Here is a 19,525-nt window from a genome sequence, read left to right on the forward strand (position 1 = left end):
CGATCATATTTAGCCTCCGTTTATAGTGATTGCGAAATGCATGGTAATGCAGGCAACCAAAAAATACAATTTTACAAAATGTATGTTCATTCCAGCTTTGCTATGCTAATTACAAGAGAGAACAGGAATCAGCACTATAATTACTTATCTAGTACCATTCATAATTTAACTTCAGAACTTTGCTTAAAAAAAATTACCTTATCTAAATGTTTAAAGTCATTAAAAATACACAGCAATAAATAAGTTAATGCTGAGCTTTCATGATGTTCCCTCAGTTTAGAGCAAAAGAATTTTGTTCATTCCTTACGCAGGTAAATGAGAAAATAAATCACACTTTCTCATATATAATGTGCGTATTTAGCTGGAATAAATGCATTTAAAAATAATTACCCAAGTATAAGAGACAATACACATGATGATATAAAACGAAGTAAAAAAACCCGATTTTGAATTAAATCAAATAATAAGGGAACACGACTAAATCAAAGAATTAAAAAGATACATTTGATTTCGCGTTTGTTTGGAAGCGATTAACTAAATTTGTCAAAAACGTAGAAATAATCCCTTACGAAAAACATAATTTAATATTAAACCAGTTAAAATTAATTTTCACCATTTAAAGAAACTTTTTGCATTCTTTCGAGAGGAAAATAGAAATGAATTTTGATGTTTCAATGAAAATAAACAATAGCCTTGATATGGCAGCTGTTCATGCAATGTGTACAGGTCTTCAAACAATTAAGGATCAAATAATTTTGCGACGTGAAATATCATGGGTAATGTTTTTATGTGTGTTTGTGTACGAATTGTTTCTGGTCATGAAATTTTTATGTTTACATTTTTCAGTGTAAATTGGAACTTCCTACTTTTTGTACTATAATCGACGACTACAATAACAAAAACTGACAAAATTTCCTATAAAAATAAATTTCTGGGACAATTTTGTTTGAGCATCTACCAGCAAAAGCTGCATGAAATTAATTATATATATGTTGTATGCAATTTATGTAGGAATTCTGTTCTGTGCAATTTTGAAAACATACAACACGGTTTTTATTCCCTCCCTTACTATGCAATATTACAGGGATGTGACGCTGTTTTTTTCCATACAATTACAAGAAAACCTAAACAATTTTGAAAGTTTAGAGATTTGTTTTATTGCTTATCAATCGCAATTAGTTTTCTTACTTTTCAGTTTTTTTCGCTGTAAAAACAAAAAAAAACTACCAAAATCTATGCATGGGAAGGGAGATAAAAGTTAAGAAATTTTAATTTCTTTAAATTTCTTAACTTTTCAATGCAACAAGGAAGATTTTAAACATTTTTTGTATACTCATCATTAAATCAAATAGCATCACAAAAAATTCAAAAGATTGGTTCTTTTAAAAAAATTTATTTCAAAAATATGTTCTGAAACTCTATTATATGTATAGTAATTTTTTTTTCTACCCATGAGCACCTTTTTTGGACACAATTATAAATCAGTCCCAAAATATCCCAACTTCATTTGAATGGGAATACAGAGGTGAAATAGCATTGCACGAACCACTTATTAGTACACTGTAATGAATTCTGGACTAAATTTCAGTAAAAAGTACCAGGGCTTAGTGTTCTGGTACATTTTCCCGTGAAATTTATTTTTATACCGTAACTTTTACAGTAAAATCATTGAATCTACCAAAATTAAATAAATATTTCTACAAAAAAATTACGGTATAGTATTTAAAGGTAAATATTTATTTTAAGTATGATACATCCAAAGGGCAGAACTTTACTCCATAATTTGATCGAGAATTTTTTACAGTGCATTTCTGGTAATGTTCCTTTTTCTGCATGTACAAAAAAGCATGAAAAATTGAATAAATTCATATAGAAAAATGACATTCAAATCAAGAGCAGTTTTGAACCCTAATTCAGTCATCCTAATACAGTTGATTAAGTAAGGCCGTTTAAGCTTACACTCCTACATGCTAATATTAGTTTAAGTTTTTTAACTTAAATCAAAATTCGCTACCTACTTTGATAAAGGTTTTTAAACTAACAAAAGTAATTATAAATATCATTGTCAGTATTGCGCAGTGTAACTTGAAATTCGGCCTTCATGTTAAAAGTATTTATACTTTATACACTGAATGAATAGGGAATGGACAAGGGCATGCAAAATCTTCAGTGTATATATCTGATGAGAATATTTAATTGAGTATTACTTTTGTATCACTAAAACTCAGTGACACTGTAAATGGCACCAATTAATGTCATGTCAATGTATAATTCTGTCAAGTATTACTTTTGATAGCATCGAGATTGGACTTCCAAGTTACGTTGCACAATATTGTAACTAATATATTCTTGACGATAAAGTCTCATTTATTAAACAATCAGATGATCAATTATATTATACTGATTTTAAAACAAAAGGCTCATGTATGCTTACAGTGTCACTAAAACGCAGAACGCTTCTTTCATTTTGAAATTCTTCGACACATTAATTTTGATTAAAAAAAATTTCTTCCTCTTTACTTCACACAAAAGCAAATCAATTTCTTTACCAAAACATTTCCCTTATTCAATGTCATTTATGAAGCTGAATATTTTAAAAGAATTTTCCAACCATATGTCTCCTTCCGGATAATGTTTGTAAGAATAAAGGAGTTTCAATGCAAGATAAATTGCTTCCGACCTTGAAACATTCTCTATTTGACGAATGAATTCTTTTAAAATTCTCTGGTATCTAAGACTCTAGGAAGAAGATTTAATTGTTTTCATTCTCAAACTTGTTCCGCCACTGTCTGTGCAAGACACTAACTAGACATTATAAATCTCAACTTCCAAAATGGTGACGTATTGCTTAGTCTAGAATATGCTTGATATAGTTTACATATTTTAAAATATTTACTCCAAAGAGTCGCATTTAATATCAATTCTAAATACGTGATTCATTGCTCAGATAACGGGAGGATTTAGTTATAGCTTTATATTAAAATTTCCACCATTTGTAGATAACTATTATTCGTGATTCTTTCAATATATATATTCAGTTTCTGTTTAAAACTAATGGGCGTGGATATTAACTATATTTGAATAAACATAGTAGTTTAAGGTTACAATGCTTACCGAAGCAATTTTATCCACCAATGTTTTAAATCATAGAACATTTAAATTAAAAACCATAAAAAATACTCATTTATAACAATAAAATTAAAACTGATTTTGTGCACTGAGAATAAAACATGGTAACTACCAGAATATGGTGAAAAAGTCCATGTTTTTGGCTCGATGGGAACATCAAAAAGCTTGGTAATTTTTTCTTAAGCATTTTGGTAAAATTAGCAATAATACGTTTTTATAATATGTTATAAAATTTGATAGATGTCTTAAAAATTGGCAATTAAATCATGATACTTTAGAACATGGCATAAAAAAACATTTATCAGGTTAAATTTACTTTTCCGTTCTTTTATTTTTTACTAAATGTGTGATAGTAAGAACGAAAATTTTGAAAATCAGAATTTCCGGTAATCCATCACTATATAAGCAAACAAAAATTCACCCAAATAAATATTTTAACCTGTTTTACTGCAACTAGAAATGTCTCTAAAATACAGTACGGTAATTTTGCAAGAATTTTTTTCTCTTCAAAACTTCAAGCAAACAATAGACTTGATAAAAAAAATTTTTTAAGTATACGTTCATTTAAAAACTCTTCAATGCTGATGATTTAAGCATTTCGTTTACAAATAACAGGGAGAAAAAAATTCTGTGAAAATTTCCTTTCTATGATGGCATTTATGGTAAAAAAAATTATAATTCTGGTTAATAAAGCCAAATGCGGTATTTAAACCATTGATTTGCTAATTTTTCCATTCATATGGTAACGATTTACCGGAAAGTCTGGTTTTCAAAATTATCTTTCTTATTAACACAGACTTAGTAAAAAATACAAAACTGAAAAGTAAATTTGAAGGAATAAAAGAAACAATGAAAAATGAAAAGAGGAAAATTATGAAAAAATGCGACAAATAGAAAATTATGAAGCTGGCGTCTTCAGGGGGTGCATAAGTGCTTTGATAAAGTATACGTTCTGTACTAATGTATCACGATAAAATTACCAAATCTTATCACATTTACCAAATTTTATCGCATATTATAAAACTATATTTGATTATAAATTTTACCAAAAGCATTATCAAAGCACTTTTGCAAAATTTACCGAATTTTTTGGTTTTTACATTGAACTAGAAACACGGCAAATTTTATATAATCTGGTAATTCTGTCCATACTTTTTACTCAATGATGAAAACCAACATCATGTCTTTTATTTTCATAGTAAACATTATTAAAGTTAATAGATCGAACTTAATTGCTTTAACAAAGGATTCAAGATGTTAAACAAAAAATCATAAAAGTAAGCTTTTAAAAAAATGTTTTTTTTTTTAAGTATGAATTATTTAAAAAACAGATTTTAAAAATAACTTATGAAGATTTTTAATTAAACATACATCTCGAAGTTGATTACAAGTTAAAGAATTTTTTCCTCAGAAGTTCTAGACTTTTTTTCCTTCTGTTATTAAATTTAAAAATTCCATTGATTTTTTTTTTATTACTTATTTTTAACCACAATCGTAATCATAAAAAATAATAAGACTAATAATTATTTTAATAAATATTTTCGTAATATTGCAAAGCAGACAATAGGATTTATTAATTATAACGAAACATCCTTTAATTTTTTACTTTCTTTTTCCAATATTACTAACTATACGCGTAAATAAATCAGGTTCAATAAATAAATGTTATGGTAGGTTTTATATTATCGTATCCTTATAAATTTACTAGACAGCAAATTTTTTAAAAAAAACTATCTTTTTCTATGGTTGAAACAATTGCTTTGATCTTTAAAAGGTGTAGATATATAAAGAGATAAAAATTAAAAGAACTGTAGATCTTTTAAAAAATTTTAAAAGTTTTGACATAGTATTTTGCGTCCTACATTCATGATTTTAAATTGTTCTCAGCTCAGCACTGTGAAAAATTCCAGATCAAATTACGGTATAAAGTACCCGCACTTTGAGTGCAATACCGGTAAAATCCATTTTTACCTTTAAATATTATATCGTTATTTTGACTGTGATGTTCATTAAAGTGATTCAGTGACTTTACAGTAAATATTAATGTTAAAATTGCGGTATATCAGATTATTTGTTCTGTAACATGTTCCGATTTAAATGTATTTTGCGGTAAAAAGTACCGGCACCCTGAGTGCCAGTGATTTTCATCCGAAATTTTTCACAGTATAATTAAAAAAATTTTATTTTTATTTCATACTTATTAAAATTATTAATATGAATAAGCATTTAGAATTCTTATTAATCCTGTTTCTAACAAATTCTATAAATGCATTTTTAAAATTAATTTTCTCATTAAAAAGTATGAAACAGATTAAAAAAGCAATTTCGAAATCACACATTCACTAAGGCTTTTACTTTTCCAAAATGGTGTCTCTCACGAAACCATTCGTAAATAGTAAAAAAATTAATTTAAAAAAATCTTTTTTTTTCAGCAACTCATCACCAATTCTTCCAATATTGCAATACAAGATAAAAAAAACAAAATTAATCAAAATTATAAGAAAACTGAACCTTGTTTTTAAGATCATAGGGCTTTCTTTGAAACATTATTTTTATTCAATTTACTAGAGGATTTATCTATTTTCATATTACAATCAACTTTTTACTCATACTAAATAAACAAAAAAGAACAAAGAAAAATGTTTCGTGAAAAATATAGATAAATCGTTTTCGATATTTACCGCAAACATTTTGCTCTAATTTTTCTCCCTTCACAAGTCCAATGCGCGCAGCACGCACTTCATACTTGGGTATTTCATCCCATATTTCTTTAAGAATGTTCTGAAATGTTGCAGAATAATTATCTCGTATCTTGATAAAGCTAACAATTAATTCTACACGAAATAAGCTAGCGGTTTTATGTCGGGGACCATTGAAGCCGTTTAACTTCGTTATAAGCATCTCAGTTTTGCATTATTTCGGTTGATAGCCTTATTTCCTTTTGTTGGCATCAGTAACAGTATTTTTCAAATAGTGTTTCAACTCGACTGCAAGTTCTGAAAAGTTATCAGAAACACTTTTGATTCGATCCTTTTACAGAGTTGTGTTGCTTTTTTTAAAAGAAAAGATGTTTAATCTGTAGAGTGGAACGTTTTAAAAGTAGTTAAAAATTCTATTTACTATGAACAGTCACAGTTTTATATAAAAATCCATCTTACACGGATTAAAACAGTAAGTAACTAATACAATTACTGTATTGTATGGTAGTAACATTTCCATTACGGAGAAAAAAGCATAATTCATGCTTAACTAAAATGAAATTTGAGGTATTTAAATCATTCATTTGTAATTTTTCCGTTCCTATGGCAGCGGCTTACTGGAAATTCTAGTTTTCAAAGTTATTGTTCTCATTACAATACATTTAGTAAAAAATACAAAACTAAAAAGTAAATTTTACCGAATAGATTATTTTTATGTATCTCTAAGATATCATGATAAAATTACCAAATTTTGTCACAGAATATAAAATCAAATTTTATATTTAATTTTACCAAAATCATTGCTAAAGCTCTTCGGTAAAAACTACCGAGCTTTTCTTTGTCGGCATAGATTCAGAAATACGGTAAATCTTTCCATATTCTAGTAATTTTTACCATGGTTTTTTCTTAGTGTTCATTAAACTTCATTTTTTTTTAAAAAAATATGTATATTGTTTTTCATTTTGATTGGTTGTTCATTTTAAATTATTGCAATTCACATGATATAGCTTTATATATATGGTTGAAAGTTAAAAGATAACATTTTCTGAATTCTAAAATTATAATAAAAATAATAATAGTTAAAATGTATTAATAATGTGTTGCAGTTTAAGACACAAGTCAGTAGTTTACTTATTTAATAGCATATTTCCTTATCTTATTTCTTACTTTTTTATGTTTTAATTCAAGTACATTTAAGAATATTTGCTTCAAATACTTTATAATCTTTAATATCTAAATTAATTTTAAAAAAAAGTTGTTCAAGATTTTAACTTTTTTTGTTTTTGTATTAAATAAATTTATTTTATATTGTATTTTCGTAGTCTCCTCTCTTTCTTCTTTAGTCACCTCCTCTCCTTGTCTCCAATATTTTGCCTCCTATGCTTATCCTTTTTAATAAACAAAAATAAATATCTTTATCTCAAATTTCACATTTGAATATTTTACTATTTTATAATCTCACTTTTGCGCAATGTTTTCCTAAAAATATTCTCAAATGTCTAATATAATTCTCTAAAGTAGAGATTTCAACAAAATTCTTCAAAGTAAGTTTTTATTGAGTAATCTTGCCTTGCAACGTTACATACTTTCACTTTAAAGCTTGATAAAATATGATATTTTAACTTATTTACTGGCATAAAATACATTTTCATGAAAACATGTTTCGTATTTTATAAAATTCCGTGCATTTCAAATCTATATCTAAAATACCATATGCATAAAAGTTGCTCTTACTAGGTTTCCAAAAACAATCAGCTAAAAGACTGCTATAAAATAAAAACTGCCTAAACTTGAAATTGTGAGACTAAACAAACAAAAATTCAGTCAATATCAATGCTGAAATTATACTCAATGTTTCTGTTTATTTAAGTACAAAGAAGTATTTTTTGTTGATTAATGTATGAAATAATTTTAAATCAAGTACTAGCATACTTTTCGACAAAATAAAATTGGGACAAGTTTTTGATATGAGAAAAATTCTCAGTGAATTAAGCCTAAAATATTCAATCTTTCGGTTTATAAGTACTACAGAAACATGTTTTTCAATTAAATAGTATATTTTTGTAAATTTATACCATTAAGAAAACCAGCTGAACAAGAATAAGGGGAAAACAACAATATTATAATAGTATTCAATTTTTTTGCTTATTTACATACAGAGGAACATTTTTATGTACTGTTTGAGAAATAAAGAATAAAGTCACTATTGACTCATATCTTCAGGTAGAATAACCAAGTATGTTTTGTTTCAGATAAAACGAAATGTTTCAGTGATTTATGCTTAAAATTATATTTTTTAAATGTAAAAGGGGTTGATGAGAGTATTTTTTTAAATTTAAATGATGTTTTTTCGTGCATTTCTAATAATAAGGAAACCAGTCAACAAAAAGGATAAACGGTATAATGACAATGCTATAATAGTATTCAATTTCCTTGTTTATTTACAAAAAGAGAAACATTTTTCTTTACTGATTGAGAAATAAAGAAGTTAAAAGCATACTAACTCATACCTCTCATGTAAAGTAAAAGATAAATTTTATATTTGATAAATGGAAATTCACTGTCAATTATGCCTAAATAATTATTTTTTAAATATTTAAGATGTTAATGAAAATGTTTTTTTAATTTAAATAATATATTTTTTTGCCTATTTTGAATTTTTTTTTCAATAAGGAACCAGACAACAACAAAAATACTAGGACAATAACAATTATATAATAGCATTCACTTTTCCTGCTTATTTACATACAAGCAAATATTTTTTTTCTTTACTGATTAAGAAATAAAAACAGTTAAAGCAATTACTAACTATATCTTCCGGTTAAATAAAACCTTATTTTGTTTTTGAAGGATGAAAAAATAATTTATTGCCAAAAAATCCTTTTTAACTTATTCAAGATGTTAAAGCGAAAAGATTTTTTGAATTCAAATTACATATTTCTGCACATTTTAATCCATAAGAAAAGCAGCGAACAATAAAAATAAAAGGCAATAATAGTAAAATTATATTTTCTTGTTTATTTACGAACTGAGAAGCATTTTTTTTACTATTTAAGAAATAAAACAAACTTACTTTTTCATACCTTCCGATGAAATAAAACTTATGTGTTTTACTTTTGGTATAAGAAAAGTTCTTAATAATAAATTAAAATAATAAATTAATAAACTAATATTAAAAAAATTAATATAATTATTTATATTAAAATAATTAATATAATTATTAATATTAAAATAATAATTAAAATAATAAAATAATGAATTAAAAATAATATTTTTGATGTGTCCAAAATATTTAATTTCTTATTACTTGTAGTTCAAGAAAAAGTTAAAAATACAAGCAAGTTTTTGCATATCTTATAATAGAAAACAAACGGTAGGGTTTCGAGATTTTCACATCCATATAATGAATATGGGAGTGAGTTTCCCTCAAAAAATCTTCCATAATCGTTTGTTCTAATGCTTAATTAAGTGTTCCCTTGTCTTCTTGAGTCGATTAGAAATTACAAGGGATACGTAGTTGAACATTGGTGCAAGTGCAAAACCAATTTGTAACAGCAATTCATTACCGAAAAATTCATCTCATTTAATAAATATGAGTTCTAATTAGCCTAGGATTCCAGTAAGGATAAGAAACTATAACTTTTTTTCAATAATTCTAGATAGAGTGAATTAAATTTTTACGTATTTAACCTTTAAAAGCTTTTATAATGTTTTGAAAGCATATTTATATAATTTAATAACAAAATAAAACGGAACTATATGCGGTGTTGGATGATTACTTAAATCTTATCCCGCAATGAACTTTTCTTAACTTGCAACGGAGTATAATTTAGTTAAAACTCTTTTAACAATCTATTTGCTCATAAAACATCGGATATATTTGCTTTAAAAGGTCATATATTTCTTCAATTTCATTGGTTGAATTTTATCCTTTAGAAATAAGTGGCTTCAAAAGTTAAATAATATATGATTCATACGAGTTGCGTAAGTTTGGTAAAAACGTAAGCTGTTCAGTTTGGGTATTTAACAAGTTTATTTGCTAATCATTTCGTTCAGTTTCAGTTGTGTATTTTACTGCTGCTTTTACAAGTTGCTTTTGTCAATAAATAATTAAATTCTTAAAAAAACGTAAAACAATGAATGAATAATTATTTTCTTAAAATATTTACTTAAGAACGAACAAATAATTTTAAAGTAAACGAAAAGGAATAATCCCTTTAAATTTAAAATGATAAAGAAATTAAGCTGCATGATGTTATATTTTGTTTTGATATTTAGTTACGGATTTATTTTTTATCATGATTTTTTCATATAATTTACATGCAAATAATGAAACAATTAACATTTATAAAAATCAATTGAACTTTTTTTACATTGAGACTGTTATATTAAAATAAAAATAAGCAAAAGTTAAGAGTATAACTAAGAATAAAATAAAGATAAACAAAATATATTATTACAAATGCTCATTTTTAATTTTGTTGCAAATTATAAGAATAAACTATTACGATTAAAAAATGCGCAGTCGAAAATAAAAAGAAAATATACCAAAAATATATTTAAGTTATTTTTTAAACTATTCAACAAGACATGAAAATAATGATTATTTTTTAAATTAAACGTCTTTTTAAACAAATATTAATATTCTAATTGTATTAACTATTTGTTTTATTTCAAATAAGTCTGATAAAAATTATTCGTCTTTAATGAGCAAAAATTGATATAAAATAATTTCAATTCATAAAAATTTATGTTTTATCTGTTTTCTAAAATTTCTATAAGGCTAAATTTATTTCAGAAAATTCCAATTCCTTTTTTAGGTGTGTACACTTTCTTAGGCAAGGATGTTATAATTAATTGTGTCCGTTAGTTGTTTCAGTCACAGTTCCCACAATCCAGTACAATTTTTTTTTTTAAAATACACTTTCTACTTAGGTTCATCACACGGAGGAAAAAAATTCACGCTTCATCATCACACGCTTCAGGTAAAAAACAATTACTTCTGGTGATACAACCAAAATGTAGGGTATTTTAAGCACTCGTTTGGTAATTTTTCAATTCTTATGTTTACCAAAAATTCTGGTTTTCAAAAATATAATTCTTGTTACCACACATCTAGAAAAACACACAAGGCTGAAGAGTAAATTAAACCAAATAAATGGTTTTATGCCATATTTTAAATTACCAAATTACCAAATTTCGGCACATTTACCAAATTATATCACATATTATAAAGCCATATTTCAATGAAAATGTTATCAAAACCAATACTAAAGTGTTTCGGTAAAAATTACCGAACATTTTGGTGCTCTTACGAAGCCAGAAAAACAGTAAATTTAACCATATATTAGTAGTTTTAACCAAATTTTTTTTAAGTATACTTCACTAAGTTTAGAACTTTAATTTCGGGAATTCATAATTCCTTCCCTGAGAAGCGCATTGCTTGAGTTAAATCGATTACATTACCTGATTCAAATCGACAGGTCACGATTTCACCCTTGATTTGAATCCAGTTTCTGATCTGAGTGAAATTAATCATTGTATTTTAGTCACTTAAATAAATTGAGAGGAATTTTTCTCAAACTTTAAGACTCTAACTTCAAGCAATTACTTCAGTGACTTGATTTTGTTGATCATTCTAGAGTTAAATTGATTATTCAAATCAGCAAACTAATAAGTCAGTATCTAACTCTACTGCACAGCTCCCAAAAAGTAGGGAACATTTGAATTACTTTTGATGTCCGGATTATCATGAAGAAAAGTATAAAATATTGTTTGAAGACTAGATCCAAGTTATGATATTTTCTTAATGCAGCCCTCAACCCTCGAAACGTGGGGATAGACAAAATCTGAATGATGTGTTATACTCAAATAATTAATATTATACTCAATATTATACTTAATATTATACTCAAAGTCATCAAAAATATGAATCCCCTGTTGTTCAATCTATTTTTCTTTTTGTGCATTCTTTAGTCCTATCTCTATGAAAATACTTCAGCAAAACAAAACTCTTTTCCCAAAATTATAAAAAAAAAAATTAAAAACAATAAATTTAATAAATAATAATGAAATAAACATGCAATAAGCTATGTTTCCTTTCAAAAAATAATTTGCTTATGATTTTTTACTATTTGTTAAACATAAATATAATTTGTTAAACATATATAAAAATTTTATTATAAAATATATTTTTAAATCTCCTAAAATATCGCAATTTTAAATAAGATCCAAAAGTTCTGCGAAATCTTTGAAGTAGCTTCTAAGAATATATTCAAAATAGTTGAACAATTAAATTTAAATGTTTCAAAAACTTATCGTAAGATTTCATTCATATTGTGAGTTTTGTCATCATTTATATCTGCAAGCTTTAAAATCATACAAGAGATATGTTCAAACTGTTATTGAGAAATTTTCAATCAATATTTTTAAAAAAATACTAAGAGACTGATTAATAAATATAAAAAATAGTTTCATCCATGAAATTACTTTTGTATAAATGCGTTTTATAATTCTGTAATTTTTTTTAATATCGATAAAGTTTTTTGAACATATGACGAGTTAATAAAAAATAAAATAATGTTAAGGGGGTCAAACATTTTTCATTCTCCTAGATAAACTATTTCGAAAGCATCGTAAAGTTAGAAGCTTATCTTTTTTCTCAAAATTTAAAGTTCAAAAATCTGAACTTTATTCAGAAAAAAGTAGATTCAGATTCCGTGCTAGATCTAAAATATCGTAACGTAAAATATCGCCTGCCATAACGAATTTCTACCCCTACGCGATAGTGTAGCATCTAGTAAGCGAAATCCAATAATTTAATCAAAAGTTATTCTAGTGCTCTTTTTTTAATCTATATTATATAAAACGCTAATACGTATGTATCAATAAAATCGATGATATTTCTTTTCTCGCGTTGGCAACAGTTTTCATTTTTAATTGATAGGCTTCGGCGCGCAAGAGCACGTAGTGAGCATCATATGGCTAATCTATATTATATAAAACGCTAATACGTTTTAATTGATAGGCTTCGGCGCGCAAGAGCACGTAGTGAGCATCATATGTCTAATCGGGTGAATTCTCACCGAATTATCAAAAAAATTCTCACAAAATTATCTTCATCGAAGCCGATGCTTTACATCCGGCGTTCAGTACTATTTCATATTGTTTTACAACACATGGTTTTAGCCCTCTGGTGGGAAAGACTTTAAAACAAAACTTACAACAGTTACTTTTCTCAACAACTGAAATTTAGAATAGTGTGATTAAGAAAAATATGTGAACTGTTTGCAATTTCAAATTAATATTGAAATGTACAGGTTTAGAATTTTCTACAGTGAAAAGTTTTTGGAACTTCAGTGTTCAAAAAAGTATACAAAAGCTAGACGTTAAGAACGTATCCAATGTGCGAGCAAAAGCGAGCATTGGATTGCGAAGCAATCCGAAATGAACTGCGAAAACAGTTCCGGGGGTTGGCGAGCAGGAGGCGAAGCCTCCTAGTTTTATTTAAAACAACGTACATTGTTAGGGAGGGACATAAATTACCTAGCAATTTTAATTTTTTCACCTAATTTGTTTTGTATTTGTTTTATTTGTTTTGCGTTGAAATTTTTGATTTGTTTTGAGTTTATTGTTATAGCAAATGCTTTTAAAAATATTGGTTTTTGAAATGGGCTATGAAATATTTTACTGCTTTCATATTGACTTACTTGCAATATTTATCCTGTGCAATTTGCCATCTAAGTATATAAAAACAGAAGAGGTAGATAAATAAATTGAACAAAAAAGTAAATATTATAGTATCAATGCTAGAAAGACGGTTATTAATTTATCATTTTCAGAGCACGTTTTAAAATGTAAAAATAAATTAAAAACTATAAATTTCAATCCAACATTTTTTTTGCTTATTTCAATAAATAGTTCAAAGCAATTTTTAAATTAAGCTGTTATCAATATTGTTACCGCGTAGATTAAGCTAACTGTTTTATCAATAATTCTATTGCTTCTTTAGAGTAGAGTCTAGGCTCACTGGTGCATTTACATACGCCTTAAAAAGAAATAAAAGGTTACGCGATTTAAAACACGAGAAACCATTTTAATTCAGTGTTTGCAAAGTAAGCAAATCTCTAAATTCCTCCCACTCTTTTGCGAGTAAATTCTTTCTTAAGTTTTAACAAAATTCATATTACAAACGGTATGCGAGGCAATTTTCGTTAGTCACTTTCATAAAGAAAAGTCTCAAATTATTTTATAACATTACTAACAATTAATAAATAGTATAGCTAGGCATAAGTTTATATTATTAAATTCAGAATTTAAAACACATAAAATCAATTTTCTAGATTTCAAAATTTTAGCTTAAATATTTTACAACAAGCTAAATATTTATATGAAATATTTATTACGTTACTAATATTGTGTTCACATAAATGCTACAAATATATTATGTTTGGATGAATATTACGCACTGTCAGTAGTTAGAATTGGAAATGGGATGGAATTGAAATTAGATATTTATTTCTCTGAAATTTTGTGAAATTTTTTTACTGTTAAAAAAAATGATGATAGTTTATAATTTAATTAAATTTCAAGTATTTAAATATTATATAGAAATAGTTTACACATTTTATCTAAATAACGGCAAAATATTTTATTGATATTTGTTTAAATAACGGCAAATAAAGCAGTGGATGGATATGCCACATTTGTTTTATGCAATCATTGATAAATAAAAATAGCTGTGAAAAGTGGTGAAATTCCATCAATTTCAATCAGCATTTGAGAAAAATTAGAGCCGAAAAACTAGTGTGGCAGATTTAAGTTTTGAAATTAAAGTTGAAAATTTTTTATTTATATAAAAAAAAATGTCTATTTCTCAAAAATTATTTTTGCGCAATAATAAAATTTTGCTTAAAACTCTTTAAATAAAACTTTTATTAAAATAAAATTAAAATTACCAATGACATAAATAAATCAGTAAAATAATGTAATACTTAAGAATTTGTTAAAAAATTTAAATTAGAAAAACCAATTTCACGATATATATTTTTTAATGAGCCCCCTTTGAAGAAGGCGTAAATTTTTTGCAATAGAAACGATAAGCAATTTTAAAATCTTAAAAAAGCATACTTTCCTCAATTAAAAATTAAAAATATTTACAAAAAGATTTTGAAACTTGTGTAGTTTATTTCAATTTCTAGGTTGAAGTAAAAATTTAAAGGCTTTTTAAAGAGTTGAAAGTCTTAAAAGCTTCAATATTTCTTTTGGATTAAATTTTAATGAAATTTTAATATCTTGAACATGATTACATCTAAAATATTTCGCTTCAAATTGATATTGGTACTTTAAAAGACTTATATTTTTAAACAGAATAAAGGCACAAATTTTATGCAATAAAAGCAATAAACAGTCTCAGAATTAAAAAAGCATACCTTTTTTTAAAAAGGAAAGGAAAATAAGTATAAAAGATTTAAAAAGTTTAAAACTTGTGTAGTTTAATCCACGCATTCTATTTTTTAAAAAAACTAAATTTTCAGGCCTTTTTAAAGATTTTAATGATTTAAACATGCAAATATTTCTTTTGTTTAAACTTTAATGAAATTTCAATATCGTGAACTTGATTACATCTGAAAGATTTTTCTTCAAATTGGTGTTGGCACTTTAAAAGACTTACTTTCTCAAACAGAATTCAAAAAAAATTTGAAAAAAGAAAAGTTATTACAAAGGAATCTTTCGATGTAAAAAAAAAAACAGCTGCCAGTGACAAGAAAAGAATCACTTTTGAGGGATTTTAAAATAATACTTTTGTTTTGTTTAAAGAATAAATTTTGAATAAGATATTTTAAACATTTTTACATAAGAAAACCAAAGCTTTATGTGTTTAATTATATTTTTTTTCAATTGATAAAAGATAACGTAGAAATTTGTTATTTTTAGACATTTTTAGCAGTATAATATCTTAAGTGCAATAAGTTAAGCATTAAGCAGCTATCATTGCCTCGTATGTCATAAGTTTTGTGATTAAATAACATAAAAAATTATTTTTTCTTAGATTTAATTTTAAATTACTACTCTAAGGTAAGATTAGCTTTTTTTTATTTCTCATTAGAGTCAAATTTTAAAGAAAAGAAGTTGCTGTTAAAATATTCCGTTTTTCAGTTTTACTTGAAAAAAACTATTAATTTAATTAGAGAAACAAGAAATTTTAATGTTATTAGCAGCACAGTAAAATAAAACAAACATCACCTAACAGATTTCATTAATATTGTAGAAAACGATAGTTACTAATCAAAATACTGAAATCAATGCTTAACTTGTAATCCAATCACCATTACCATATCGACAAATTTTTCCTTATTGTATTTAATATTTTTAAAAATCATTCAATTCAAATGCATTCCTTGTAGCATTCTTTTTTACATCATTGTTGCATATTATAACAAATCTATAAAAAGCAGGCTTAAATTCTAAAATTACAGGATATGATTTTCAAAAATTAATAGTTTGAACTCAATGACCTACACTGCAAGTATGTAAATTATAAACATTCATACATTTTTCGTAAAATAAAACTTTCTCTTTTAACTTTCTTTAACTGTGTTTTTCAAAACAATACCCAGTATTTTTTATTTATATATCGATATACAAATAAAATGTAAAAATATATATTTTGAATACCTTAAAGAATAAATTATAAAATTAACTTTTCTTTCAGTTTGTTATTTTTCGCAACATTTTCTCATTTTCTCAATTAAACGGTCAACTTTATGAAGCGTGTAAGCAAGAAAAACGTGTATTTCTGTGTAGTTTATGATAACTTTTACTAAACCACACTCTCATTTTCACTAGCATCATGATTTTTAATTTCGAAAATATTTATTTTAATTTTACTTATGCAGCACAGGACAGGTATTTTCATGCATATTTTAAAAATTATTAATGAAGTAAAAAGATTAATTTAAATTTGTGTGAGAAAATTTAATTGGTGTGAATTTTGGGACAGAGCAATGCATTACTCTTAATTACACTAACTCACATTTATTTTCGGACCATTTGTTAGTGAGATAAGCTTTTGAAATAAGAATAGCAAAACTTTAATTAAATTTTCAAATAACACGAGTTTCTAGATTTAAAAAAAAAGAAAATAACAGATTAACTCTTTTTCAAGTAAATAAATTGATGCGAACTGTTGATGTATTTTTTTAAATTTTATAGCAATTTCGAAAATTCGTTATTATTTATTTGATTTTCAATATAATATTTTTTACAGTAAAAAAAGGAAAGGAAAAAAATGGAAAAACTATTTAAATTGTTCCTCTTTCCTCTATGGTAAATTTTCTAAGATTTTATCATGTAATGTTTGTCCTTTAGTTCATCAATTTTCAATTCAATTTGAGTCCTAAAATTTCTCATATTTTATATTACAATTTACGATATGCATTTATTTTATTTTACTTAATATAGTTTAAATTAAACCAACCTGTCTCTTTTCATATCTCTTTACTTACTTTTTTTAATTCCAGTTGTTTAAAAACTGAAATTAACTGCATTTAGTTAACATGAAAGATTAATTCCCTTCTAAAAAGTACAATACCATTTAATTTTTCCCATGAAATTAGATGTAATTTTTATACTTTAATATATTTATTACAAAAATAACACACCAATTAAATTTCAGTAGCAAATAAGAAATGGTAATTATTATCTGAAAACAAATATGAAATTTTATGAATTTATTGCAAATATGAATTCAAATATGAAAATTTAGCAAAAGTTTTTTTTCTTCTCAAAATCAACTTATAAATAAATTTAATGATTGACTCAATAAACTTTAATTTTACGCATTGAATAAAAAGTAATTTTCATTATTTTAAAAAACAAATATTTAAGACTTCTTAAGAGTTTAGCATTATAAAAGAATTCTAATGAAGAAGTCCAAAGTAAACCCTCTTACGCATCTAATTAAAAGTGTATTCAGTAAATATTTGATCAAAATTAACTTTAATCCAATATTTAATAGCAATTCCTTTTAACCTCATTTTACAGATATAAATTACAGTACTTGATGAAAAAAGATTACAAATGACATTTCAGAACTTTAGTTTAAGAACCTGTAACATTTAACCTATGTATAAAACTAATATTTATTTCATGCGACTAAGATAATATTTGTTCAGACGAAAGGTTTTTGCTAAAGCTTTTTTTTAAAGATAATGCTCTTAATTTTACAAAAATGTAACATAAAACCATAAAGATCGTAAGTCTATCAAATATTATACAGAGATGTAATATTTCCAAGCATCTGCAATTTTAGTATAATGTAATTAAATTTAAACTACTAGGCATTGTTATATATAATTAATATATTTCAGTTATAGTTATTGTAGTTAAATTATAGTGCTTATATTTAGTTAACTTTCTTAGCGAAGAGTTTTACACAAAACATTGCAAAAAAGTTTTTCGGTTAAGAAAAAACTTTAACATTTAACTCAAGTATAAAACTATTTTTTATTCCGTATTACTAAGACATTATTTATGTAGAAAATGGCTCTCTGTTTAAGAGTGTTTTTTTCTGAAGATAATGTTCTTATTTTTACTACAATATCACTTCGAATCATAAAGCTCTTAATTCTACGCAGTAAAAAATTCCGAATAAAATCCATTCTTACAGTAAAATTTAACGGAAGAAAATATTTTAAACACCGTAATTTTTACAGCAATATTTATTGTAAAATCACTGTAGTTAATTAATTACTCTTGTAAAAAATATGGCATAAATTTTTACAGTAAAAATGGATTTAACAGTAAAATTAATTTTACGGGTGATGCACCCGGGGTGCCGGTACTTTTTACGTAATCCGGGATTTTTTACAGCGTAGCGTAATATTATGCGAAGATAGAATATTTCCAATCCTCTACTATCTAATATAGTTTAACATAATTAAATTTAAATCTTACTTCATATAATATATCCTTCCTTCTTCATTTATATGTGAAGTCCATCCTTTTCTAAGTTTTTTGTTTAATTCCGAAAGGTACTCGTCTATTTCAGATGGATTCATTTTTTAATCGAAAATAATATTCCAGTAAAAGTTAAAAAAGCGTCCTGCCAAATTATTCACAAATGTGAAAATCCATGAATCACACAACACAAAATAAAATATGATCGCTGAATAAACAGTAGTTCACCGAACCGCCCGAAAACTCCACGTGCTAAGCGGCAAAGCAAGAAATACACACACGCCAATTAGATGTTTCCCTTAATAAAAAAAGAACAATATTTCACACTCTGCTATATTCCAGTTTCCATTAAAAGTTTCATTGGCATTTTTATTATGTTCCATTTTAATTCACAAACTAGGTTAGAATTATTCGATTTTTCGAAATGGAATATTTTGTTGAGCGATGAGCTATTGATCCGGAGACAGAGCAAGCAGCAAGTTTTTCCTTACTACAATTTTGACTCCAAAACCGATCGCAACTCACACTCTCTGGCTCCCTGTTTTCAACATTGGGGTTGCATTTGAGGCTTTTCGTCGCCAACTGGTCAGACATGAGTGATGATTTATCGCCATTTCTCACCCTTCGTTGAAGACGTTTTCTCTGCAATTGCACACGCTGAAATGAATCTTCACTTTTCGTCGAAGTAAATAAACTAAATGGCGTGTAACTTAATTAAGTGATTGGGATATTATTCT

At 25.7% G+C, this 19,525-nt stretch overlaps 1 protein-coding gene across 1 annotated transcript in view; it reads right to left on the reverse strand.

Moving 5' to 3' along the window:
* LOC107455815 (FERM and PDZ domain-containing protein 4) overlaps positions 1–19,320 on the reverse strand; it is a 404,769-nt gene extending 385,449 nt beyond the window's left edge. The window contains exon 1 of the mRNA XM_016073529.3: positions 18,786–19,320. Within this exon, the coding sequence (XP_015929015.1) occupies positions 18,786–18,889 (104 nt within the window). The 5' untranslated portion in view covers positions 18,890–19,320. The remainder of the gene's footprint in view (positions 1–18,785) is intronic.
* Between the last annotated feature and the right edge of the window lie 205 nt (positions 19,321–19,525).

The sequence above is a fragment of the Parasteatoda tepidariorum genome, chromosome 1 (genome assembly GCF_043381705.1).
Source record: "Parasteatoda tepidariorum isolate YZ-2023 chromosome 1, CAS_Ptep_4.0, whole genome shotgun sequence".
Lineage (NCBI taxonomy): Eukaryota > Metazoa > Arthropoda > Arachnida > Araneae > Theridiidae > Parasteatoda > Parasteatoda tepidariorum.